Source organism: Nicotiana sylvestris, chromosome 12, assembly GCF_000393655.2.
Source record: "Nicotiana sylvestris chromosome 12, ASM39365v2, whole genome shotgun sequence".
NCBI classification, from domain to species: Eukaryota; Viridiplantae; Streptophyta; class Magnoliopsida; order Solanales; family Solanaceae; genus Nicotiana; species Nicotiana sylvestris.
In genome coordinates this window covers 11388081-11415351 of record NC_091068.1, presented here as the reverse complement: position 1 = coordinate 11415351, position 27271 = coordinate 11388081, and the positions used below count along the sequence as shown (strand labels likewise).

Here is a 27271-nt window from a genome sequence, read left to right as displayed (position 1 = left end):
CTATTTTTGTTTTGTTCTGTTATTCTCTTTTTCCCATATCCACAATGTGCCAATGATTATTCAAAATTAATACCTTGGTAGGTAGAATTCTCAAGTCTTCAGCTTTTAAATAAAAAAAATCAAAACCAAGAAAAAGTGACTGTCCACATCTAGGAAATTTCATAGAAAAATAAACAATTTGTTTTGATTTTGATATAGTACTACTCCCCACTATATATCAAACTTCATTGTTTCCAGTGTGCAATAGTTGACTTCAACAAAATTATCAGGAAGTATTCAACAAATTAATGAGCACCACTTGATATACTTAGCAGTAGTAGCCAAACTTGTCTATCATTTTTAAGTGCCAACTTTTTGCAAATTTCTTCATTCACGAATCTTGAAAGTTCTTTGCAGAAGTAGGGAGAGATATGGCTACAGTTTATGCTGCAGTAACTTCTCTGATGGGAACACTACACCTGATTTCATAATCCACCTCAGACCTTCATGAGGGTCACAAAGAACACTTGAAATTACTCTACGACAAGGTTGGCTCTATACTAGAGTTTCTTGACACTAATTCTGATGATGAACCAATGAAGGATTTGCTAAAAAAGGTCAAAGATGTAGCACATAAAGTAGAAGATGAAGTTGAATCACACATTCAAAGAGAGGCTCAGAAGAAGCTTCTTAAGATGTTGCAACGAGTCTTCCACCTTCCAACAAAGGCACATGAGAGGCTTCTTAAGATCTTGCAGCGAGCTATAAAAGACATTGACTCTGTGAACAAAGAGCTAATGAAGCTGAGGGAGAATAATATGCGACCTGGAAATTGTTCACTTGGCGCTTCTACTTCATCACAATCACATGCTTCAACCCTCGAGAACGAAATGGTGGGGTACAACATTGAACAAGAGCTCATACTGGGTCAACTTAGGGGACACTCATCTCAACTGGAAGTCATCTCTATTTTTGGTATGGGCGGCATTGGTAAGTCAACTTTTGCCAAAAGAATATTTTCTGATCCCTCAATTGTGAGCTTCTTTGATGTTCGTGGATGGATTGTTGTGTCCAAGGACTACAATATAAGAAAGATGCTTCTATCCCTCCTTAAAGATGTTGGGATGAATGAAGAGGCTGATTCGAAAAGCGATGGAGAACTATCAAATTGCTTGCAGAAGAGCGATGGAGAATTAGAAGATGGCTTGCAGAAAATTGATGATGCACTTGCAGATCGCTTGCAAAAGAGTTTGAAGGGTAGGAGGTATTTGATTGTTGTGGATGATATATGGAGCACGGAAGCCTGGGATGAGATTAAACTATGGTTTCCAGATAATAGTAACAGAAGTCGTATACTGTTGACTACTAGAGACATGAATGTTGCTCAATATGCTAGCTTTCCTAACGATCCTTTTCCAATGCGTCTCCTGAAGCCAAAGGAAAGTTGGCATTTGTTTTGCCAAAAGGCATTTGGCAAAAAAGGTTGTCCAACTGAAGTTGAGAATGTTGCAAGGGTAATCGTAGAAAATTGCCAAGGATTACCACTAATAATTTCTGTGGTTGCAGGGACTCTCTCTAGCAAGAAGACACTGGAGACGTGGAGGGAAGTAGCTCAAAATGTTAGCTCTTTAGTAAACCTTGATGATTATGAGCGTTGCTCAGGAGTGCTCGCTTCGAGCTACAGTTATCTTCCTTCACATTTGAAAGCTTGCTTTCTATATTTCGGAGCTTTCCCAAAAGCAAATGAAATTTCTGTGAAAAAGTTGATTAGATTATGGGTTGCTGAAGGGCTCTTAGAGCTAAAGGGGCTCAAGGAGCTGGAGAAATTGGGTTCTAGTCTTTTACATGATCTTATCGATAAGAGTCTAGTTGTTGTTAGCAAGCGAAGTTTGGATGGCAAAACCAAGACATGCAGGATTCATGATCTTCTCCATGATTTATGCTTGAGAGAAGCTGAAAAGGAGAATCTCTTATATGTTGTTAATCCCCCAATTTCAAAAGGACACCGAACAGTTTTCCCTAAAGGTCGTCGGTGGCTGTCACTTCATTCAATGCGAGGTTTTTCTTCTTCCTTTCGTTTTGATAATCTTACTCATAGCAAAACGCGTTCTCTTCATATTTCTATCACCATAAGCATAGATTATCTTGCATTAAGACTAAACCATTTCAAACTTCTTAGAGTATTGGACTTGGAAAAAGTGGGCTTCGACCATTTACCTAGAGAAATAGTACACCTAGTTTCTTTAAGGTATTTGGCTATGATAATTCGTACGATTCCTAAAGATCTACCAATTTCTAAACTTTGGAATTTACAGACCTTTGTTTTCCCTCAGTATTTTCCAAATACTATATATTTATCAAATGAAATTTGGGAAATGTCTCAATTGAGGCATCTCCACTCCTCGAAGATATATTTGAGTTCTCCTCCAAAGGTATCAGCTAATGAAGTTAAGTATCGTGTTTTGGAAAACTTGCAAAGTGTTTATGGGTTGAGTTCTTCTTGTTGCACAAAAGAAATATTTGAAGGGGTTAAGAAAGTGAAAAAATTGGGGATTTTTGACAAAAACGATGAATATGATGGTAAGTCCAGATGCCTAGATAATCTAATATATTTACATGAGCTCGAGGAGCTAAGTATTAAATCTTACATGTCTAGTTTCGTAAGGCTTCCACGTCTGGATTCTTTCCCGCCAAATCTCAAAAAGCTGACACTTAACGGCACTGGATTGATGTGGAAGGACATGACAACCATTAGCATGTTGCCCAAACTCAACGTGCTCCAATTGAAGAACGGAGCCTTTCGTTTAACAACAGCATGGGAAGTAACAGAGATGGGATTTCCTGAACTAAAATTCTTGCTCCTTGAGGAGTTGAATCTTGTTTATTGGATAGCCGCTGAAGATTATTTCCCATGCCTTGAGCGCGTAATTATCAGAAATTGCAGGTACTTAAGAGAGATTCCTCGAGGATTCACAGATAGTGTGACACTGCAGCAAATTGAGTTGCATGGATGTATTCCTTCCCTTGTGACTTTTGCTGAGCAGATCCAGAAAGAGCAATTAGAGAGTTCGGGAAGCGACATGCTTAAAGTTTATGCCTTTGACAGAATTAGAGGTAAGTCGTTTGAATGAATCTTCAACATCCATTGTATGGTTGACTTCTGAAAAACTGTGTTAAGTTATATGATTCTTATATGCATAACTACTATATCGTTGAATTCAACAAGAGGAAATTGAATAGTTCGTGAAGTCTGGTACATGTGATTATCATGTTAGGGCCTTTTCCTTTCGTTATGATATATAGGTTCAGTAAAAGGGTATATAAGAACCATTGCACATATTATTAAGTATTTCTACTGAACTTGTTTAATTTATTTACGTATTATTTATTTATTCATGCCAAAAATGAAATTCATTAGATAATCTACATCTATGATAACCAGGGAAACGTTTTGAATAATTGTCGTCTGGTTGAAGTATGTGAATATCGTGAGTTTCTTACTCTGATAATCTCTCCCCCTTTTCACTTTACACTTATTGAAGATTCACCTGTAATGGCCATTGTACGGACAGATACATTAATACGGAGAAGCAGAGTAGAGGAAGTTATGGAAAAGGTTGAAGAAGATTCAGAGGAAAATTGAGCAAACCGTTTGTAAGGTAAACTTGTGAGGAAATGTGTTTTGGTTTAATTTAAAAGAGATGGCTAAGTTCTCTATTAAACAGCTTGTACACTAAACTGAGGGGTGTATTTCCAGGGGTGGATTTAGGCTGTTTTTCCGGTACACGTGAACCCATGATCTTTTCGTCAAACTAAGTATTTATGTATATATTTGTAAAATTAATCTAATATTATCGGTTGGCCCCATATTCCAAAAAAATTGAATGGTACACCTACTTGATTCCTTTATCCAAAGGAACATCAATTGATTCCCACTTAGTGCTTTTTTTTTCTTACTTTTTTGGTGGTGCAACCATGTTCCGATTACTCCCTCCATGGGCCTAATGCCAAAAGTTACCTATTACTTCCTCCGTTCCGATTTATGTGAACTTATTTCTTTATTTGGTCCGTTCAAAAAAAAATGACTCATTTCTAAATTAAACAATTTAGCGTAAACTTACAATTCTACCATTAATGAGAATGTTTTATAACCACACAAATACTCTAGGCCCCTTTTTGACTTGTTTAGGACCACAAATTCTAAAAGTCTTCACTTTTTCTTAAACTCCGCGCTCAGTCAAACAGGTTCACATAAATTGGAATTGAGGGAGTAGTAGTTAAAATAGCACGGGCTAGCCAATTTTCAGACTAGTTATTCAAAAATAGCTAGCGTTTGCAAAGTCATTAAAAAAATAGCCACTATTTTGCTGTAATACGGAAAGTTCCAGCATAATATACTGGAAATTGGTGCATCTGTGTATGAACTTCCAGCATATTATGCTGGAACTCCAACACGCGGAAAGTTCCAGTCAGGGCGGCTCTAAAGGGTACGCAAGTGAGGCCATTGCCTTAGGCCCCAAAATTCAAAGGCCACAAAACTCTTATTATTATTATTATTATTATTGTTGTTGTTGTTGTTGTATAAGTAATTATTATATAAAAAAGATTTACATTGGATTTGATGTGAAAGCTAAAAGTTTCGGAACTATTACATTGTGGGGAGCTTTACATCAAAACAAACCTTACTATAACCTAATAGAACTGAAAGGAAAACTAGCAGTCCTTGAAAATACGATGATTAATGGAGAGATTAATTTGTGGATTTTAGGAAAAGGTCAACATGAAGTATGGCAGAGGAATATCATTATTGGGTTTCCCATTGTTTTTAAGGGAAGCCTTGGCGTAACTGTAACGGGTAAAGTTGTTCGAGACGTGAAAACAGTATTTTGTAGAAATACACAGTAAAGTCGTGTACAATAGATCCTTGTGGTCCAACCCTTTATCGGTCCTCACGTATAGCGAAAGTTTAGTGCACCGAACTGTCTTTCCCATTGTTTCTAAGAAAATGGAGTACCCTAGAATGCACTTTTGTTCCCTGACGTACGATGAAGAGATTATATTCATTCCTAAAGAGAATATATTACTCGCCAAAGTGAAGAACGATATTTTCTCTTATTTTTGTTATAATGTCACAAGAAAAAGTTGGAGAAAATGTGAAATCCACGGATCTTATAGAAAATTTATATATGGAGGAATTTATAGTTGGGTAGAAAGCCTCTCCCCATTGAAAAAAAAAATTAAAATTGCAATGCTCATCAACAAGTTTAAACTGATGAAAGGTATCTGGTCTGGTTTTCTTTTTATTTTTCTTTTCTTGCTTACTTGTTTTTTTTTCTCTTTTCTTGCTTGCTTGTGTTTGTTTTTCTTTTTAATGTTATATATAATTCAATATTTTTTTTCGTGTGATCTATAGGTCACGGGTTCAAACCGTAGAAGCAGGGCAGATCCACCCTTATGGGTGGGGGTGGTATGGCACGCGCTCGGTTGGTAAAATTATCTTATATTTATGTAAAAAAAATAAATTAAACTAGGTTAAATATATGATCCTGCCATCCCCATTCACAAACTAGACAAATGTTTCATGACTAATAGACCTTTTTGAAAGTTTTTCTCGTGTGTAAACTTCAAGTTCAAATTTATCTTGAACCATGTCTGACTTTCCTTTTCGTTGTGCTTTTTTTTTTGTCCGAGTCATTTTCCTTTTTGGCTACCTTCCAATTTCCTATTTGTTGTTTATTATTTTTATATTTTTTCCTCTATTCTATTACTTTATCTGTGATATTTAGCAAAACACTCAAAAAAAAGCCTCCAAAATTTAAAAATGTCATAATATAAGCATTTATCATAATCTCAAATCCTTTAGTTTTCTTCTTTCAAAATCAAAAAACTTGGGTCTTGATATTTAGATTAAGATCAAAATTAATTTATAATTTCTTTTTTTTTATTATAACATAAAAATTTGTGTTATTCTATGATTGATACAATTTAAATTTTTTTAGCATTAAATTATGATGAATATTTCGCAAGCATTAGATTTATGATTTTAAGTTTTGAGATCTTGTAGTTTATCTAATTCTGCATTTACTTATGGGATATAATTTTATTGAAGATGTTTTTTTTTATTTTTCTTATTCTGATTGGTGGAGTTCCCTTATTAAAGATTTTATTTTACTTGTGCAAATTATATTTGCTTCTTAATGTCTGAGATGTAATTTTTATATGACAATAATAATATATATACCCAATGAAATTCCATAAGTAGGGTCTGGAAAATTGATGTAATTTTTATATTTGCAAATAAAGTGCTTATTAAATTGCCCGAATAAACTAAAAAATAAACTGGACAAACGTTCCGAACAAACTATATATTAGTAGTTATTATAAGGTATACATTAGAAGAAATTTTGACACCTGCCACCTTTAAATCTAGATCTGTCTCTCTGCTTAGAAGCAACCACTAATGCTTGCATTCAGATAAGTTATCTACATCACACTCTCTTGCGATGCGATCCTCCCCCGAATCTTGCGTAAATGCGAGATACTTTGTGTACCAAACTGTTTTTTTTTTTTAAATCAGATTATGGAAACAAAAGAAGCATTTTTAATCTTGTGCCCGTTCCACTAAGAGTATTATCGGATAACAAAATGATGCATCTTGCAAGTACAATAAGATTTATATTTATTAAGCTAATGTGAATCTGTGGTGATGTAAAGAATCCTTAAATTTTGTCTTTTCATGTCCAAAGGGGTGAGTAGAGTAGCATAAAAAAATTATTTTCCTAAAAATTATTTTTTACTATCTAACCAAACACTAAAAAATATTTTTTGGAAAAACTTTTTCACTTACCAACCAAACAAGGTAAAATAAGTGATAAAACCACTCATTTTCCATGAAAATATTTTCTAGAAAAATATTTTCTATGGAAAACATTTTGCTTCATACCCAAACACACCCAAAGAGATAAATCATTTTCCCACACTGTCGTCGATCTACTAGCACAGCATACCATTCTCGTTTGTGTGTGTAACGAATTAAAATTAATTTTCTAAAAAAGTCGTGAAATATAATTTTATGATGTTTGATTAAATCGCATTTTCATTAAAAGAGAGAAAATGACTTCTCGCTTATAGGTGAGAAGTCATTTTACTTGCAATTTTCTTAACTTTTAACTGGCTTCAACTAAACCTTGGGCAATCTCTGTCTTTAGTACTTAAAAATTTAATCCAAATATTTTTCATTTCAAAACATAGTAAGAACATTTTTAATGCTACGACACATACTAAAATCAAAGAGATACAGTACTTCAGAGATCAGTTTCCCGTTCTCTTCATCAAAATTCTCCTCCATTTTCTCGCTAAATTCCTTGAAATTTTTTCCGGCAAAATGTCGTCGATTTCCTTACCCGCCGGCACGATTAAGATGCTCTCAAACAATGAATCACAGATCTCTGACGTAACGCCGGTGATAGAAGTTACCCATATAAGGTTGGTTAATAAGAAGGACAACGAGCACTATCGGATTATTGTATTGGGAAAAAACTGAGTTTATATTAAAGATGATGTGGCATGACACGTGGTTTAGTTAAATGGTCAAAGCGTAACAATTGACTAAGAGGCACGGATGGAGACAGCCACGGGAAGAAGAATTTAAATAGGCACGAGACGACGTATAGATACGAGTCTCGTACCAATTTAAATTATTTACAACCAACGGATTAGAAGGCATTAAAGACAAAAATCTGATGACAGAAAGGAGTCCAAATTCATTATTAAATACTTGATACGTTAAAGAAATTGGTATTTAATAGGAATGATTGTATAACGGCTTATTTAATGTCATTTATTACTCATAATTATATCATTAAAGCTGAGGCTTCATTCCTTTACCTAGAATTATCTATAAAAGGAAGAAGTATCATCATTTGTAAACACACGGAATACTATTGGGAATTCATTGAAATACACAACTATTTGCTGTTTTACCATCATTCTCAAAAGTATTTTATTTCGTCTCTTGATTATCAGTAACCCGAATTTCTTTTTAACTTTGACCAAAGAACTCAGATTTTTGGTTAAACAAATTGGTTCCGTTACCGGAAATCTGATAATCTTTCCTTTTAAGCTATATCTTATCTATTGTCGTCACCATGTCAAACAACAACGCCGACAACAATAGTAATAACACATTGGGAAACCATGAGAATCAAATACATCAAAATCAAGATGACGTGGTTCCCTCTCCTCTAAATTCACCACGTCAATCTCGTGAAGGCACTCCTGTTACTGAATCCCGTGCTGATCAACAAGAGCAATCTGAACATTTTGAAGGAGTTACAACTGAAGCTTTACAAAAGCTAATTGATGCACAGGTCGGCAAAACTCTTCAGGCACTTGTTAGTCGATTGCTTGCTGCGCCACCCACACCAACTCCTAATAATAATACATTGGAGAATCCCCGTTCTGGTCTTGATAATTCTGGAAACGGAGCAACCCCCAGTGAACCACAGGAAGGGGGACCAGGTAATTCAAATAATTCATATTTGCAAAATTTAGTACTAACCTTGCAGAAACAGCTTAAGGAACAAAATGAGCGTATTGAACAAATCCCTGGAGTTCCGCCTGTAATAAAAGGAGTAGACATGGACAAATACTCACAACAACCATGGAAGCCTAGTGCTGCTCCCCTTCCAATTCCGAAAAAGTTCAAAATGCCTGACATCCCGAAATATGATGGTACTACAGACCCACGTGACCACGTGACTGCATTTACAAAAGGCGTAAAAGGCAATGACTTGACCAAACAAGAAATTGAATCAGTATTGGTCAAGAAATTTGGAGAAACACTCACCAAGGGTGCATTAACCTGGTATTCTCTTTTATCTGAAAATTCTATTAATTCTTTTACTGAGCTTGCAGATTCTTTTATTAAAGCACATTCGGGAGCACAAAAGGTTGAGAAAATAATGGAAGATATTTTCAAAATCAAACAAGGGGATTCGGAGCTGCTTAGAAACTTTGTTGATAGATTCCGGCGTGAAAGAATGACTCTACCTCGTGTGCCTGACAATTGGGCTGCAATAGCCTTTGCAGGTAATTTAAATGACAAAAGTTCTGAAGCCACAAGACGACTCAAAGAAAGCCTTCGAGAATTTCCTGCAACCACATGGAATGATGTTTACAACAGGTATAGCACGAAGCTGCGAATTGAAGAAGATACCGTACCTAAGTTTCATCATGAAGAAAGGGGCGATACCCGAAGGTCAGAAACCGAAAAAAGATCAGGTAAAAACAGATACGATCCATATATGGGACCTGCAGGAAAAGACCCACGGTCAAAACAAGATAGCCAGCAATATGATCAAAAAGCGAGGAACCGGGATTTTGGCTCGTCTTCAAAGTTCAGGAATGATCGGAACAGACAAGAATCGCGAGATGATGACAGAAGTTTAAAGGCACGATTCGGCGGATATAATTTTAATGTTACTACCTCCGAGCTCGTAGCTGTTTTAAGAAGCATGGGAGATAAGGTACGGTGGCCAAAAGAGATGCGGTCAAATCCAAATAGACGCAATCCAGATCATTGGTGCGAATTCCACAACGATCACGGGCACAAAACTTCAGAATGTAGATTCCTGCAGAGTGAAGTGAACCTGATCGAGCGAACCATCTCTGCTTATTCAATCTATTATAGCTCCACGCTTTATATGCAATAAAGCAATACTCTAACCAAATACTCTTGATTAATTGAAATATTTAAATAAATCAACTCCAAAACTTTATTCATTGTAACTACTGAATTATTGCTAAGTTATTATAAAATAACATATGAATCTCAACCCAATTACTATGTCTATGAAGCCTCTACTGATAAACTGACGCACTGCTCAGGACATGAGATTTCCTGGTCAGTTCTCTAGATAAACAAAGAAATAGCTAAATGAAAATGACTCTAAGAATACTCCACGAACAAAAGCGGAGCTCACCAATATCACTGGAAGGGAAGGAAGTCCTAACTCGTAACCTGTTCGCCTGCAAATTCGGTTCATACGTTGTACCGTAGACCAACGTAGGTTCCCAAAAGAGAACGTCAGTACCATCCATTGTACTCAGTGAGTCTCAACAATAGGAGGAGAAACTTTAATAACATATACATTACGATCAAATATTCTAAATGCATGTAAAACATAAAGCTTATAAGAATAATTCTAAAATAATTGCATAATAGCAATTTACGAATATTCTAAAAGAAATTCTTTTCTTTTTCTTTCTTTACAAAAAAATTACTTCACTTTATACTTTGGGAGTTCCAACTATCCTGACTTAATTCTGTCTCAGTCACCGTGTGATCGGCACGGGTTCGATCCCAACCTGATCGAATAGGTCCAATCCACGAGGTGTCACTCGCTTCATGGTTCTCAGCGCTCATGTATCATACCTTAGCATGGCTAAGTAAATTCTCAGCAACGAGACCCTCGGCTCATGTGCTCCCTACTTTGGCACAAGTAGTTTCAGGAAGTCAACGCCTTGGTCAGGACCCTCGGCCTGGACGATGACCCCTTCTCAGAATAACGGATACTCCCCAAAAATCTTTTCTTTCTAAAACTTCTTCCTTGTGACTTTTTCAAGTCTAAATCTTTTCTTTATAGAACATTATGTACATGCTCATATTGGTGCCCTTAAATGTAAAGCATGGCATAAGAATGAAATAAACATATAAAAATATTTCTAAAGACTCTTTCTTCTTCATAATCTTCAACATGAAAATAGCATATAAGAATTACACAAAAATATAAAAATTTAAGCACATATAGCATAATAGATCATCTAAACTTTTGCTAGAACAATTCTAAATTAATGGGTACTCACTCGCTCTAATTAAATAAAGATAAACTCTTTTAAGCAATTCATCAAACACCTTGTATGTGTGCTTTTGTGAGTTAAACCACTTTAGTAAAGGGTTATATCAACTCACCTCAATACTCCTTGGGCCAATACGTAGACTCCAGTCAAATTTATACCCGTCAAACAATTGTTTCTACAACAATCGGTGTATTTTAATCTATTTTAAAGTACTACACCTAAATATGAAATCTATTGTTGATATAGAGGGAGAAGGGAATTAACTATTCTATTCTTACCTATTACTACTGTAGGGTAATTGACAATAGGGGATTTTACAAACATGAGTTCAAGAATAAGTGAGTTATGAAGAACCCTAGAATTTTTTTCGCTGCAATATCTGTCCGCCTCTGTTCCTACCCCCGCGTATGTGTTTTTTTTGTGTTATGCGCCTCTTTATTTCCTTGTTTGTTAGAAATAGGCTTCTTGCCTTTCTGAATGAGAATTACGCTCATTCTTATTCCAAGGCTTTAAGCCTTTTGTATTTTTTTTTAAATTATTTTATTTGCTTTCAACCTACTTTTTTTTTCTTTTGTGACTTAACTACTAATTAATGATATCCACCTTTAATACTTAACAATATTAAAATTATTAACATTTTCATAATTGTATATCCACTTGTTTAAGTGTGTGTGTGTATATATATATATCACTATAAACAAGATAAAAATAATAGTAATAATAATAATTTAGTTCTATAATTAGCGTATCTTGAAACTTTTATAAATTTAAGGAGTGTTAAAATCTTTCTCTCTTAAAAACATTCGTCCTCGAATGTTGCTAGGACCTTATTCGTGCGCTAACAATCATTCCTTAAGTCCTTGAACCTCTTAAATTTTCTTAGCACTACTCACTCTTGCAAGGGATTCAAAATTTTGGCTGACTCCCTAAAATTTTAAAAATTTCGGCAGAGTTTCCCCTGTAAATTGGACTATCCAAAAAAATATCCCTGTCACAAATACCACAACTACACCAACAACAACCAAATATACCATAACAGGCCATTCATAGGCACCATACGCAGCTCATAAATTAATTACTCACACTCCGGTAAGGAGGTACCACGATAACTAACAAGAATCTAAAGCACAACAACTCTAGCACAAGTAAATCACTTTAATAAATTAAATATACTATGGCATAAACTAAATTACTACAACAACTAAGTATAATCTAAGAAGGACATAAACACTTGCTAACTTGTATTAATAAATGAAATATAAATGTCAAGTCAAACCTAGGTTCACATACCTTGTTACTCAAATAAATAAGGATATTTCTTCCTCATATCTTCCTCGACCTCCCACGTAGCTTCTTTTGAATCATGATTACTCCACAAAACTTTTACCGATGCTAATTCTTTTGTTCTTAACTTTCTTACTTGCCTATCGAGAATTTCTATAGGTACCTCTTCATAAGTCAGGCCTTCCTTAATTTCTATGGTATCGACAGGTATTATATGCGACTCATCATGGATGTACTTTCTAAGCATAGACACATGAAAGACAGGATGAACAGAGGACAACTCAAGGGGTAGCGCTAGCTTATAAGCCACGTTTCCTTTCTTTTCTAGAATTTCATAAGGTCCGATAAATCTAGGGCTAAGTTTCCATTTCTTACCAAACCTCATAACTCCTTTCATTGGTGAAACTTTCAGAAACACCTTATCACCAACCATGAACTCTAACTCACGATGCCTCTTGTCAGAATAAGACTTTTGACGACTCTGTGCCGCTTTAAGTCTTTCTCTAATTAGCTGAACTTTCTCCAAGGCCTCACAAACAAACTCTGGACCAATCAACGGCACCTCTGCTGGTTCAAACCAACCCACCGGAGACCTACATCTCCGCCCATACAATGCTTCATAAGGAGCCATACCAATGCTGGCCTGGTAGCTGTTATTGTAAGCAAATTCTATAAGTGGCAAGTGATCATCCCAATTACCTCCAAAATCTATAACACACACATGCATTATATCTTCGAGAGTCTGAATGGTCCTTTCTGCCTGGCCATCGGTCTGTGGATGAAAAGCGGTGCTTAAATTGACCTTGGTACCTAATCTTTTCTGAAATGCCTGCCAAAAATTTGCCGTGAACTGAGAGTCTTTGTCAGATATGATTGAAATTGGAGTACCATGCAATCGGACTATTTCTTTTATGTACAACCGCACATACTGCTCTGCGGAGTCTGTCGTCTTTACTGATAGGAAATGCGCGGACTTTGTCAGTCGGTCTACAATAACCGAAATTGAATCATGTTTACGGTATGTGCGAGGTAGACCTACTACGAAATCCATATTAATCATCTCCCACTTCCACTGTGGTATCTCTATATCTTGAGCTAGGCCACCAGGCCTCTGATGCTCGGCTTTGACTTGCTGACAATTTAAACATTTAGCCACATGATTTGCTACTTGTTTCTTCATGCCTTTCCACCAATACAACTCTTTCAAATCTAGATACATTTTGGTAGCACCTGGGTGGATAGAGTATCTCGAACTGTGAGCCTCCTCCATTATGGCCTTCCTAAGACCATCTACATCAGGCACACATAACCGATCATTCAACTTCAAAACTCCGTCACTTCCTAGAGTGAAAGCAGTAATTTCTTTGCTTCTGACTCCTTCTTTTAATTTCACTAAGTACGAATCTTCGTCTTGCTTAGCCTTAACATGCGCAACTAGGGAGGATTGCGCTAAGGCATAAGCAGTTATGTCTCCTTCTTCAGTCTCATCCAATCTAATTCCATCATTTGCTAGTTTTTGAATTTCTCGACCCAAAGATCTCCTTTGTACTGCAAGATGGGCCAAGACACCCGTTGACTTCCTACTAAGTGCATCTACTACCACATTAGCTTTGCCCGGGTGATAAAGGATATTGATGTCATAATCCTTCAATAGCTCGAGCCACCTTCTCTGTCTCAAATTTAGTTCTTTTTGCTTGAAAATGTACTGGAGGTTTTTGTGATCTGTAAACACTTCAGAATGCTCGCCATAAAGGTAGTGTCGCCATATTTTTAATGCAAACACCACTGCTGCAAGCTCCAAGTCGTGTGTGGGGTAGTTCTTTTCATGATTCTTTAACTGCCTGGAAGCATAAGCAATAACTTTTCCATTTTGCATAAGAACACAACCAAGTCCCACTCTGGAGGCATCACAATACACTGTGAACCCACCCGAACCTGTTGGCAAGGTTAGCACAGGTGCAGTGGTCAACCTCTTCTTTAACTCTTGAAAACTCTGTCACAAGCGTCTGACCATTGGAACTTAACTGCTTTCTGAGTCAACTTAGTTAATGGAGCTGCAAGTGAGGAAAACCCCTCTACAAACCTTCTATAGTAGCCAGCTAACCCCAAGAAACTCCTGATTTCGGTTGGCGTTGTCGGCCTGGGCCAGTTCTTGACTGCTTCTGTCTTCTGAGGGTCTACTTTTATTCCTTCACTAGATACCACGTGGCCTAAGAATGCAACTGACTGCAACCAGAACTCACATTTTGAAAACTTGGCATAAAGCTCATTCTCCTTCAAGGTCTGCAAGGCTATTCTAAGGTGTTCTGCATGTTCTTTTTTACTCTTAGAGTATACCAAAATATCGTCTATAAACACGATAATAAAGGTATCCAGGAATGGCTTGAAAACTCTGTTCATGAGGTCCATGAATGCAGCTGGAGCATTTGTCAACCCGAAGGACATTACTAGAAATTCATAGTGCCCGTAGCGAGTTCTAAAGGTTGTTTTAGATATATCCTCCTTTCTGATTCTCAACTGATGGTATCCCGACCTCAAGTCTATTTTTGAAAAGTACTTTTCACCCTGAAGTTGATCAAATAAATCATCAATTCTTGGAAGTGGGTACTTGTTCTTAATAGTAACTTTATTCAACTGCCGATAGTCGACACACATTCTGAGAGACCTATCTTTCTTTTTGACAAACAGGACCGGGGAACCCCACGGTGAAACACTCGGCCTGATGAAGCCCTTGTCAAGAAGGTCTTTCAACTGTTCTCTCAACTCATTAAGTTCTGTTGGAGCCATCCTATAGGGAGGTATAGATATGGGCTGAGTGCCTGGCATGAGATCAATGCCTAAGTCTATGATTCTTTCGGGAGGAAGTCCGGGAAGGTCATATGGGAAAACTTCTGGAAATTCTCTAACAATTGGCACTGACTGAAGAGTTGGTGGTTCTGATTCTGGATTAATAATGTGAGCCAAATAGGCGAGACACCCCTTACCGATCATTCGTTGTGCCTTAAGATAAGAAATAAACTTACCTACAAGCGATGCTGAACTACCCTTCCACTCTAAGACTTCTTCATTTGGAAATTGGAACCTGACTATCTTGGCATGACAATCTAACATGGCATAGCAGGAAGACAACCAATCCATACCCATGATCACATTAAAATCCACCATTTCTAACTCTATGAGATCAGCTTTGGTGTTGCGACCTTGGACTGAAACTGTACAGCCTCTATAGACTCTGGTGACTTTCACTGACTCGCCAACTGGAGTAGATACTAGGAATGACTCACTAAGTTGTTCAGGTCTAGTCCGAGGTTAATTGCAAAGTATGGAGTCACATATGAAAATGTTGAAACTGGATCCATTATGGCATAAACATTATGTGAGCAGACTAAAAGTATACCTGTAATAACTTCTGCAGATGCCTCTGCACTCTGACGATCAAGTGTAGCAAATAAACGGGGTTGTCCCCATCCCTGAGTAACTCGGTCTGCACCTCTACCTGCTCCATGCCTGGACTGATTATGAGAACCACGAGCCTGAGGTGGTGCAACTGCAGTAGCTGAGGAACTAGAAGGACGAGTTGATCTACCACTGAAATTACGTTGCAACTTTGGGCAGTTGGCCTTTATATGACCAATGTCTCCAAAATGGTAGCAACCATGAAACCCGAGCTTGCACTGACCTGAATGCTGCCGCTTATATGTTCCACAAAGACTTTGCTGGTGTGAATGTTGCTCAGCATGACTCTGGCTATGTGAGGATGATGTCCTAAAATTCTGATTCTGGCGAGACTGATTTCCATTACTCTGAGTACGTCTGAAGGAAGACCCACCACCTGACTGATGACTGAACTGAGCTGGTGCTAATGACTCCTTATTAGAGGAATCCCTTCCGCCTCTGCTGGATGTACCATTAAACCTGCCCGTTGTCCGGGATTTCTTGTTATGCTCTTTCTCTTCTCTCCTTTGTTGTCTGTCTTTTTCTAAGTGCTTGGCGAACCCCACAACAGATGAGAAAGCTGTCATTCCTACCGCTGCAGCTGATGTCGTATCCTTAATGTGGTAAGCCAAACCGCCAACAAACCTGCGAATCTTTGCTTTTTCTGTCTTAACCATGTGAGGAGCATGCTTAGCTAACCTTATGAATTCCATGTAGTACTCTTGCACACTTTGATTCCCTTGCTTGATCTGTTCGAACTCTGTAGTCTTAGCTGCCATATCCTCTTCTGGGATAAAGTTAGCCATGAAGGCCTCTTCAAATTCTTCCTAAGTAGGTGGACCATCATCTTCATCTCTCTCTTTTTCCCACATCTCAAACCAAGCGCCAGCCACATCTCTAAGCTAGTAAGCAGCCAGCTCCACAGCTTTGTCATCAAATACTTTCATCACTCGGAGGGCTTTCTTAACACCCTCCATCCATAACATTGGATATTCATCAACTATAGAACCATGGAACACTTGAGGACTCAACTTCAGAAATTCATTCACTCTTGAGGACTCAGAATTTTCTGCCTATTTGTTTGAGGTGGAATCTTATCTCTTTTCTCGTTCTGGTTGGCCATAAAGTCCTTAAACATCTCCATAGCACTGTTGACTGCATTGAACATCTGACCCACCTCTAGGGATATAGTTGTTTGAGTCGGAGCTACTGTTGGGGTTGGCGTTGGATCCAGAGGTACTTGCTCATCATGCTCCACCCCTTCTTCATGTTCAACCTAGGGTTCTTGAACCCCCCTTATGGATTTACCCTTCCTTTTTTGAGTTCGAGCCTTTTTAGTTATGCCTCGAGCCACAATAGTAGCAATAGTTTCTTGAGCAACATCCTGAGTGTCGGTGTCAGAGTTGCAAGTACGAGCCATTTCTGTGAGTTTTGGAGAAAAGAATACATTAGATAATTTCTTAGAGGTAGGCTCTACTGCACGATCTAAAGTATGAAAAAAAAAAGATTTTTCCTAAATGCTTGTAGCCTCCTGTTTATAAGTATGGCGCGCTTCATACACATAAACAAGACTCTACTAACACGGCTTCATAGACCCCTAGGACTCCATAAACCTGAGGCTCTGATACCAAGTTTGTCACGACCCATTTTCTAAACAAGCCGAGACCGGCACTCGATCACTGAACCTGATCGAGCGAACCATCTCTGCTTATTCAATCTATTATAGCTCCACGCTTTATATGCAACAAAGCAATACTCTAACCAAATACTCTTGATTAATTGAAATATTTAAATAAATCAACTCCAAAACTTTATTCATTGTAACTACTGAATTATTGTTAAGTTATTATAAAATAACATATGAATCTCAACCCAATTACTATGTCTATGAAGCCTCTACTGATAAACTGACGCACTGCTCAGGACATGAGATTTCCTGGTCAGTTCTCTAGATAAACAAAGAAATAGCTAAATGAAAATGACTCTAAGAATACTCCACGAACAAAAGCGGAGCTCACCAATATCACTGGAAGGGAAGGAAGTCCTAACTCGTAACCTGTTCGCCTGCAAATTCGGTTCATACGTTGTACCGCAGACCAACGTAGGTTCCCAAAAGAGAACGTCAGTACCATCCATTGTACTCAGTGAGTCTCAACAATAGGAGGAGAAACTTTAATAACATATACATTACGAGCAAATGTTCTAAATGCATGTAAAACATAAAGCTTATAAGAATAATTCTAAAATAATTGCATAATAGCAATTTACGAATATTCTAAAAGAAATTCTTTTCTTTTTCTTTCTTTACAAAAAAATTACTTCACTTTATACTTTGGGAGTTCCAACTATCCTGACTTAATTCTGTCTCAGTCACCGTGTGATCGGCACGGGTTCGATCCCAACCTGATCGAATAGGTCCAATCCATGAGGTGTCACTCGCTTCATGGTTCTCAGCGCTCATGTATCATACCTTAGCATGGCTAAGTAAATTCTCAGCAACGAGACCCTCGGCTCATGTGCTCCCTATTTTGGAACAAGTAGTTTCAGGAAGTCAACGCCTTGGTCAGGACCCTCGGCCTGGACGATGACCCCTTCTCAGAATAACGGATACTCCCCAAAAATCTTTTCTTTCTAAAACTTCTTCCTTGTGACTTTTTCAAGTCTAAATCTTTTCTTTATAGAACATTATGTACATGCTCATATTGGTGCCCTTAAATGTAAAGCATGGCATAAGAATGAAATAAACATATAAAAATATTTCTAAAGACTCTTTCTTCTTCATAATCTTCAACATGAAAATAGCATATAAGAATTACACAAAAATATAAAAATTTAAGCACATATAGCATAATAGATCATCTAAACTTTTGCTAGAACAATTCTAAATTAATGGGTACTCACTCGCTCTAATTAAATAAAGATAAACTCTTTTAAGCAATTCATCAAACACCTTGTATGTGTGCTTTTGTGAGTTAAATCACTTTAGTAAAGGGTTATATCAACTCACCTCAATACTCCTTGGGCCAATACGTAGACTCCAGTCAAATTTATACCCGTCAAACAATTGTTTCTACAACAATCAGTGTATTTTAATCAATTTTAAAGTACTACACCTAAATATGAAATCTATTGTTGATATAGAGGGAGAAGGGAATTAACTATTCTATTCTTACCTATTACTACTGTAGGGTAATTGACAATAGGGGATTTTACAAACATGAGTTCAAGAATAAGTGAGTTATGAAGAACCCTAGAATTTTTTTCGCTGCAATATCTGTCCGCCTCTGTTCCTACCCCCGCGTATGTGTTTTTTTTTGTGTTCTGCGCCTCTTTATTTCCTTGTTTGTTAGAAATAGGCTTCTTGCCTTTCTGAATGAGAATTACGCTCATTCTTATTCCAAGGCTTTAAGCCTTTTGTATTTTTTAAAATTATTTTATTTGCTTTCAACCTACTTTTTTTTCTTTTGTGACTTAACTACTAATGATACCCACCTCTAATACTTAACAATATTAAAATTATTAACATTTTCATAATTGTATATCCAATTATTTAAGTGTGTGTGTGTATATATATATATATATATATATGTGTGTGTGTATATATATATATCACTATAAACAAGATAAAAATAATAGTAATAATAATAATTTAGTTCTATAATTAGCGTATCTTGAAACTTTTATAAATTTAAGGAGTGTTAAAATCACGGGCACAAAACTTCAGAATGTAGATTCTTGCAGAGTGAAGTGGATCTTCTATTGAAGCAAGGGTACCTCACTGAGTTATTTAGTGAGAAAGGAAAACAAGCTTATATGAAAAACAGGCAAGAGCCACCACAACCTCCTTCACCCAAGAGGACAGTCAATGTCATAAGCGGGGGAGAAGATATTCACGACATAACCTACACAGCCTCCAACAAGGTTTCTAAGGTAACAATTACACACGGGAAACGGGTGCGGCAAGTCCTTGAAAATGAAAGTATTTCATTCGATGACGCAGATACCGAAGGAGTGACAACTCCACATGATGACGCACTGGTAATATCTTTACTTGTACATGATACTAATGTAAAATGAGTTTTGATTGATCCAGGGAGTTCTATAAATATTATATTACTAAGGGTACTATGGGAAATGCAAGCTGAAGACAAAATGATACCCAAGGCGCACACCTTGTCAGGCTTCGACAATTCAAGTGTAGTAACAAAAGGTGAGGTAATTCTAACAACTTTTGCTGTGGGTGTTGTGAAGGAAACTAAATTTCAGGTAGTTGATATGGAAATGGCCTACAATATGATCATGGGGAGACCATGGATACACGATATGGATGTTGTCCCATCAACTCTCCATCAGGTTGTTAAATTCCCATCGCCGTGGGGAATTTGCCAAATTCGTGGGGATCAGCAGATGGCTAGAAGTGTCAACGCTGTAACAAGTACGAGCGCCGTAAATAAAGAAAAATAGCAATTACAGGAAACAGTTGAAGGTAAAAAAGATCAAACTTCAACTGAACAAGAAAAGACAGATTTGGACTCAAGGCTTGACACAATTCAGGAACCTGAAGAAAATGAAAGCATCAAAACGACAATTGAAGAGCTTGAGGCAGTGATGTTATTTGATCAATGGCATGAACGGAAGGTTTATATCGGGGCCAATTTAAGCATGAACATGCGAGGTATGATAATCGAATTTTTAAAAGCTAACTTAGACTGCTTTGCTTGGTCCCACGCTGATATGACAGGGATACCACCGAATGTGATGACTCACAAACTCAATGAGGATCCTTCTTTCACACCAATAAAGCAAAAGAAACGAAAGCAAGGATCTTTCAAGAACCAGGTGATTCAGGATGAAGTCCAAAAATTATTAAAAATCGGATCAATCCGTGAGGTAAAGTATCCTACTTGGTTAGCTAACACGGTGGTCGTACCCAAGAAAAATGGTAAGTGGCGTGTTTGTGTGGATTATACCGATTTAAATAAAGCTTGTCCAAAAGATTCCTTTCCCTTACCGCATATAGACCAACTAATTGATGCAACCGCAGGTCATGAACTTTTAAGTTTTTTAGATGCGTACTCGGGGTATAATCAAATTAAAATGGATCCTGGTGATGAAGAAAAAACTTCTTTCATCACAGACAGGGGGACTTACTGTTATAAAGTAATGCCATTTGGTCTCAAAAATGCTGGGGCAACCTATCAAAGGTTGGTCACCAAAATGTTCCAAGAACATTTAGGGAAAACAATGGAGGTATATATAGATGATATGCTCGTCAAAACCCAGCAATCTCATGATCATATTTCTCATCTATCTGTTACTTTTGAAATTTTGCGAAAATTTAATATGAAACTCAACCCAGAAAAATGTGCATTTGGAGTTGCATCAGGTAAGTTTTTGGGTTTTCTTGTTTCTAATCGTGGTATTGAAGTGAATCCTTCTCAGATCAAAGCAATAGAAGAAATCCCGGATATACTTACTAATAAAAAGGAAGTACAAAGATTAACGGGAAGAATTGCAGCTTTGGGGAGATTTATTTCCAAATCCTCGGAAAGGTGTTTTAAGTTTTTCTCTGCACTTAAAAAGCAAGATCATTTTGAATGGAATGAAGATTGTCAACAAGCCCTTAGAAATTTGAAAGTTTATTTGTCAAAACCACCGTTGTTGGCAAAACCAAAGGTAGGGGGAAAACTTCTCATTTATCTGGCCGTATCTGAAGTTGCAGTGAGTGTTGTTTTAGTCTGCGAGGACCAAGGTAAACAATCTACTATTTATTATGTAAGTAAGTCCTTATTGGAAGCTGAGACACGATACCTACAGCTAGAAAAATTAGCATTAGCTTTGATCATGGCATCTAGAAAATTAAGACCTTATTTTCAATGTCATCCCATTAATGTAGTTACTGCTTTTCCGCTTCGAAATATTTTGCATAAACATGAACTTTCAGGAAGATTAGAAAAATGGGCTATAGAATTAAGTGAATATGAAGTTGTTTATCAACCCAGAACCGCTATAAAGTCTCAAGTACTAGCTGATTTCGTGGCTGATTTTAGCCAGGGGATGCATTTAGAAACAGAAAAAGAATTACTAGTTTTTAATGGTGCGAACCCGGGGACTTGGGTTTTATTCACTGACGGTTCATATAATGTAAAAGGGGCAGGCCTAGGAATACTCCTCGTACCACCTGCGGGTGAGACCATTAGACAGGCTATAGAATATCATTCTATAACTAACAATGAAGCAGAGTTTGAGGCTGTAATTGCAGGTTTAGAATTGGCACGAGAACTCGGCATAACACAGATTATAATCAAGAGTGATTCTCAACTCGTGGTTAATCAAATGCTGGGGGACTTATACAGCCAGAGAGTCACGAATGCAAGAATACCTCGAAAAGGTACGGGAGTTAATAAAGCAATTCCAAACTTGGAAAGTAGTGCAGATCCCAAGAGATGAGAATGTAGAAGCAGATGCTTTAGCAAATCTCGCATCCGCAGCAAACGTAGCAAACAATACGAATGCTTCAGTCATACATCTATTTCATTTCGTTCTCGAATCTGATAAAAACGAGGTAAATTTTAATCATTTAATATGGGATTGGAGAAACGAAATTGTTGCCTTTTTACAGCACGGTACCGTGCCTAATGACAAAGGAAAGGCTCACGTGCTTCGCAAAAAAGCTGCACGATACTGTTTATATCAAGGAAATCTTTATCGAAAGATGTTCGGTGGACCACTAGCAAGGTGTCTCGGACCCTCTCAAACAGAATATGTGATGAGAGAAGTACACGAAGGACATTGTGGGAATCACGCAGGAGGACGGTCACTGGTAAGAACATTAATTCGCACAGGATATTATTGGCCTAAGATGGAAGAAGAGGTAACCAGTTTCGTGTCCAAATGTGATAAATGTCAAAGGTACGACAATAATATGCACAGACCAGCTGAGTTACTACATCCTGTTATAGCCCCATGACCCTTTATGAAATGGGGAATGGATATCGTAGGTCCACTTCCACAAGCAAAAGGTCAGGTAAAATTTCAACTTGTACTTACAGATTATTTCACTAAATGGGTAGAAGCAGGGGCATTTAAACAGGTACGAGAGAAAGAAGTTAAAGACTTCATATGGCGAAATATAATATGCCGCTTTGGAGCACCAAAGGAGATCGTGTGTGACAATGGACCACAATTCATTGGAGCTCAAATCACAGAATTTCTTCAAAGTTGGCAGATCAAAAGAATAACGTCTACGCCATATCATCAAGTAGGGAATGGACAAGCAGAATCTACTAACAAAGTCATTATCAACAACTTGAAGAAGAGGTTACATGATTCAAAAGGTAATTGGCCTGAGGTGTTACCTGGAGTGTTATGGGCTTATCGTACAACGACCAAAACAGGCACTGGAGAAACACCATTTTCAATGGTTTATGGTGAGGAAGCCTTAATTCCAGTTGAAATAGGTGAGCCAAGCACACGATACGATCAGGCAACGGAGGAATCTAATAATGAAGAGATGCGGGTTAGCCTAGATTTACTTGAAGGGAGAAGAGAAGCTGCATTGATAAGGATGGCAGCACAAAAGCAAGTAATAGAACGATATTACAATAGGAAAGCATGCCTTAGATTTTTCAAAATTGGGGACTTCGTGCTTAAAAAGGTGTTCCAATCTACAAAGGCTGCTAATTCAGGAAAGCTAAGTCCAACATGGGAAGGACTGTACAAAGTCCGTGGCATTGCGGGAAAAGGAGCATACCAGTTGGAGACAATGGATGGTAAAGTTTTACCTTCACATTGGAATGCCGTCCACTTAAAAAGATATTACTTTTGAGAAAGTACCTACGATCAGGTATCATCATGTTAAAATTTCTCTCTTGGATTATTAATATTTTACTAACGATTTTAGATGTTAGGCAAAATACCCTAACTCGTGCCAAATGATGAGTCACAACCTGCAAGGCAAAATGGAGTATTCTTAAATTCCTAGCCCAGGGTTACAATTAATCTGATGGAAATACACACGAGTTAGGCAGTCTTCATCTATAATCGCACATTCGGGTCCCGTATATCTTTCTATTTCAGGAAAAAGGGCTAAAGTAAAAGAAATAAACAAGTGCTCGAGGCTTCATACTTCACCGCTCAAACACTTGGGGGACTACAATACTATACACAGATACGTGTAGAAATACAGAGTGAATATCGAACAACAGAGTCAAGTGTTGAGAAAAAGTTATGAATTCTTCAGCATTCATGAGAACAACAGAGTCATCTCTCAAACTTATAAACAAAGTCACCTCTCAAACCCTTCTTAATATATAAAGATAGGGTCATGACTATGTATTGAAACAGGTTATGAAGAAAAACCTTGTTTATTCTATGTTATGTACAAATCTGTTACAAGAAAAACAATTACGAGAAAGTTGTAGATGTATTGTAATACATGTAACAGTCAAACACTTGTTAAAGTTTATGAATAAAAACTTGCCAAAGTTGTTTCATACAAAACGTGTGTTTTCCTATTTCTTTCATCGTATTATAACACCATTATGAAGTTGAGACGTCTTCTTCATTAAGTGTCGATAAAATAAAAGGGCCCTCTTTTATAAGCCTCATGTTGATATTCCATGAGAAGAATCATAAAGCATTTTAAAAGGATAAAAATGCTAAGCTATTCCATGAGTCCTAGATAAATAGGCAAGAATATAATATGCAGAAGTACAAACTTAGTCAACAAAGCATTTGATTTTTACAAATGCCCCATTATGATAACTGGGGACTTCATCAAAAGATCCTTTACAGCAATATCATTTTTAGCTAGTCACTGAAGGGTTTGGAGCATCAGAAGTTTCACCTTCGGGAGCAGGAATTGTAACCTCAATTGTTGCAGCAGCTACTTCTTCATTTAAAAGTTCTTCCGTTCCAGGAGCTTCAAGTACAGGAGAAGGAGTATCAGTAGATTGTTGACTTTTCTCGATGGTATCTACGACTTTGGCCAGTTCAGACTGCAAGTCAAAACCTTCTTGAGCAGCTTCCGTCAAAGCATCACGGCGAGATTTCAGGAAAGCCCAACTTACCTCTATGTTGAAGTTCTCCTCCAGAAGTCCATATTCCTTTTCCCACGTAGCAAGATCGTTTTTTAAGATTTGGTGCTCAGTTAAATGGGAATCAAGGGAAGCTTCAAGATAGGCATGAGAATTCTTCAAGGCATGAATCTCGTCAGAGGAGGTCTGTAAGTCAGCCTGAGCTTGAGTCAAGCTTTGCACTAACTCTCCTGCATACTCTTCTTTCTTAGCCAAAAGTGCCCTAAGCTCCCTAACTTCTTCACTAGCCTTGGATAATTGTTCTGACAAAGAGCATTCCAAAAGCTCTTTGTCTCTTTTAAATTGGCTTGAAGAAGCCTTGGCAGTTGCCAGTTCAGAAGTCAAACCACGATTTTGCTGCTCCAGGAGGTTTTTATTTTCTTGTAACTCCTCTATGGTCCCTTGAGCATTCTCAAACTGTTCTTTCCAATTGGCTGCTTCAGGCTGGGCTCCCCTGGCTATTTCTTCGGCCTCGTGGATAGTCTTTTCAGACTCACGGGCTTTTCTTTCCAGAAGGGAAATTCTTCCCATTAATTCCGTACCAATGATGTTAGCCTACAGAGACAACTCATAGAAATGAGGGATTGAAGATAATAAAAAAAACTTGTTGGTAAGAAGAGGAAAAATACCTTCAAAGTAGAATGAACTATGTCATTCATCAGAGTTAAGCAGTTATGGCTCTCCATCTTCTTCTTCTCAATATCTCCAATCAGGGGCTCGAGCCAAACATCAGCTCTACTAGTCTTCCTCAAAAGGCTATGATTGGCAGGAACTTCCAGAGTAACACTTCTCATAGTCATACTTCTACTGCTAGAACATGTCTCTGTATGATGAACAGAGGGAAGAGGAGCAATGGAAGAAATGGAAGGAGAAGATGTAGAGACAAGAATGGAAAGAGAAGATGGAGAAACCAACGCAGGAGCGGAAGCAAGTGCAGAAATTGCTAAGGGAACGAACATAGGAGCAGTAGAAACTGGCAAAAGAACGGAAGTCATCAAAACTGGTAAAGAAGTACTTACGGTTGGCAGAGGAATGGAGGAAATAGGAACAAATGAGGAAAGAGGAGCTTCATCAAAAACTGGGTTGAGCTCGCCACTCCCGAAACCACTATCAAAAGATGCTGAATTGACTCATTATTATCTCTCGGTTCGGTGTCTTCGTCAGAATGAATCAAAACAGGCTCGGTGGTGGAGGTTCGAGCAGGAGTGTCCTCAATTTCATCATCAATGATTATTCGCCTCCTGACCCTTGGCCTGGTAATTAGGGAGGTACCCTCCTCTTCTTCTTCAGAACTTTCCTTTATAGCTTTCCTTTTTGGCAGCAAGGCTCGAGCCTTATCCAAATCAAGAGCAGCATTCGCAGACATGCGAATGGCCATAGCTACTTCAGCCGTCATTCCTCTAATGCCAAATCCTGATTAAAGGATAGATATACATGATCAAAGTTGAGGAAAAAATGCTTAACATGTAAAAAAAAATAAAAAAAAATAAAAAGGGAAATACCATGTGCTTTGACCTTCTAGCCATGTAAGGAAGAAATTGATTTCCAAGTTCTTTGCTCCCTAGAAGAAATCTTCAAAAGAGAGTCTACCCAACCACGGAAGATGGGAATAGGTTCCACATCTCCCATGGTTGCTACAAAAAACCAAGAAGAGACGAGGTTAAAAACAACATTTCTTTTGAAATTCTCAAAAGTAGGTACGGTAAATAAAAGGAAACCTACGTTCAAAATTCCACTTCTTAGGGAAGGGAATATTTGTTTCGCCAATCAAGTCCACCGTACGAACAGCAACGTAACGGATATACCGTCCACGATCTTTGTCATCTTCAGGATTTACCAGAACCTTTTTGCTCCTTGCAGTTAAGGTAAAAACTCCATGGCGTATTAAGTTAGGATGATACAGATGAATGAGGTGGGAGAAGGTGAAATTGACATTGGCTTTGGAGGATAAGTATCTCAAACAAGCCACTGTTCTCCACACTAGTGGACCGATTTGGGCCAAACAAATTGTAAAGAAACGGCAAAAATCAAGAATAACTGGGTCAATCGGAGGTTTAAAACCTAAAGTGAAGGGGTAAGTATAAATAGAAGAATACCCACTTCTAAAGGAGGAAATTCTTTGATTTGGGGAAGGAATTGACATTCGGAGACTATCCTTCCAGTTACAATCTTTTCTTATGGTGGGGATTGTAAGCTCGGTTACTATTGTAGGGTAAGTATCGGCTTTTTCTAAATTTGCAATTTGTTTTTTAAGAGACGTTTTGTCACTTTCAAAAGACAAATCGCTGGGAACTATCTCATCAACTGAGGGTTCTTGAGAAGAATCAAGAATTTCTCTACTTTTAGAAGAGGGGGCCTTTGGGATAGAACTCCTTGAAGAAGAACCAGAGGAGCCGCCTCGAGTAGATTCTAACCCTGTTCGAAGCCTACCTCCTCCGCCTCTTCTGTGTCTAACAGGGGCGTTGGGGAATTGGTCTAGAATTGGAACTTTTTTACGGTTAGGGTTTGAAGAAGACATTGTTAGGAAGGATAAGTCGAAAGAGTAAAAATAAAGAAGAAAGTGCTTGCTGAAGATTTGTGAAGAAGACAAAGGAAGAAAAAGTTATGTGTAAAATGGGAACCGTCAATCTTAGAAG

At 37.7% G+C, this 27271-nt stretch overlaps 2 protein-coding genes across 3 annotated transcripts; one reads left to right on the top strand and one right to left on the bottom strand.

Annotated features, from left to right (window-relative positions):
* The first annotated feature begins 205 nt into the window (after window positions 1-205).
* LOC104229015 (putative late blight resistance protein homolog R1A-10) lies at window positions 206-5645 on the top strand. 2 transcript variants are annotated; one of them, XM_009781578.2, is made up of 3 exons: window positions 210-3093; window positions 3552-3638; window positions 5393-5645. In XM_009781578.2, exons 1-2 carry the CDS (start codon window positions 576-578, stop codon window positions 3620-3622), a joined length of 2589 nt encoding a protein of 862 aa, XP_009779880.1. In that variant the 5' UTR covers window positions 210-575; the 3' UTR covers window positions 3623-3638; window positions 5393-5645. The 2 variants fall into 2 exon arrangements, with proteins under 2 accessions (XP_070021699.1, XP_009779880.1); XM_070165598.1 differs by lacking the exons at window positions 3552-3638; window positions 5393-5645 and adding an exon at window positions 3422-3545 and having other exon boundaries at window positions 206-3093.
* Window positions 5646-9884: 4239 nt separating this feature from the next.
* LOC104210396 (uncharacterized) lies at window positions 9885-16364 on the bottom strand. The gene is made up of 6 exons (XM_070163291.1): window positions 15521-16364; window positions 14789-15380; window positions 14367-14515; window positions 13499-13671; window positions 12666-12952; window positions 9885-10008 (listed from the first exon to the last, which is right to left on the bottom strand). Exons 1-6 carry the CDS (start codon window positions 16362-16364, stop codon window positions 9885-9887), a joined length of 2169 nt encoding a protein of 722 aa, XP_070019392.1.
* Between the last annotated feature and the right edge of the window lie 10907 nt (window positions 16365-27271).

Coding starts and splice junctions, on each gene's coding strand:
- LOC104229015 (XM_009781578.2), top strand. CDS start 576: ATGAAGGATTTGCTAAAAAAGGTCAAAGATGTAGCACATAAAGTAGAA. Junction 3,094..3,551: donor TGCCTTTGACAGAATTAGAG/GTAAGTCGTTTG, acceptor TTGTACGGACAG/ATACATTAATACGGAGAAGC.
- LOC104210396 (XM_070163291.1), bottom strand. CDS start 16,364: ATGGCTAACTTTATCCCAGAAGAGGATATGGCAGCTAAGACTACAGAG. Junction 14,516..14,788: donor TTTGTCAAAAAGAAAGATAG/GTCTCTCAGAAT, acceptor CCTCATGAACAG/AGTTTTCAAGCCATTCCTGG. Junction 10,009..12,665: donor GTGCCGTTGATTGGTCCAGA/GTTTGTTTGTGA, acceptor CCGAATTTGCAG/GCGAACAGGTTACGAGTTAG.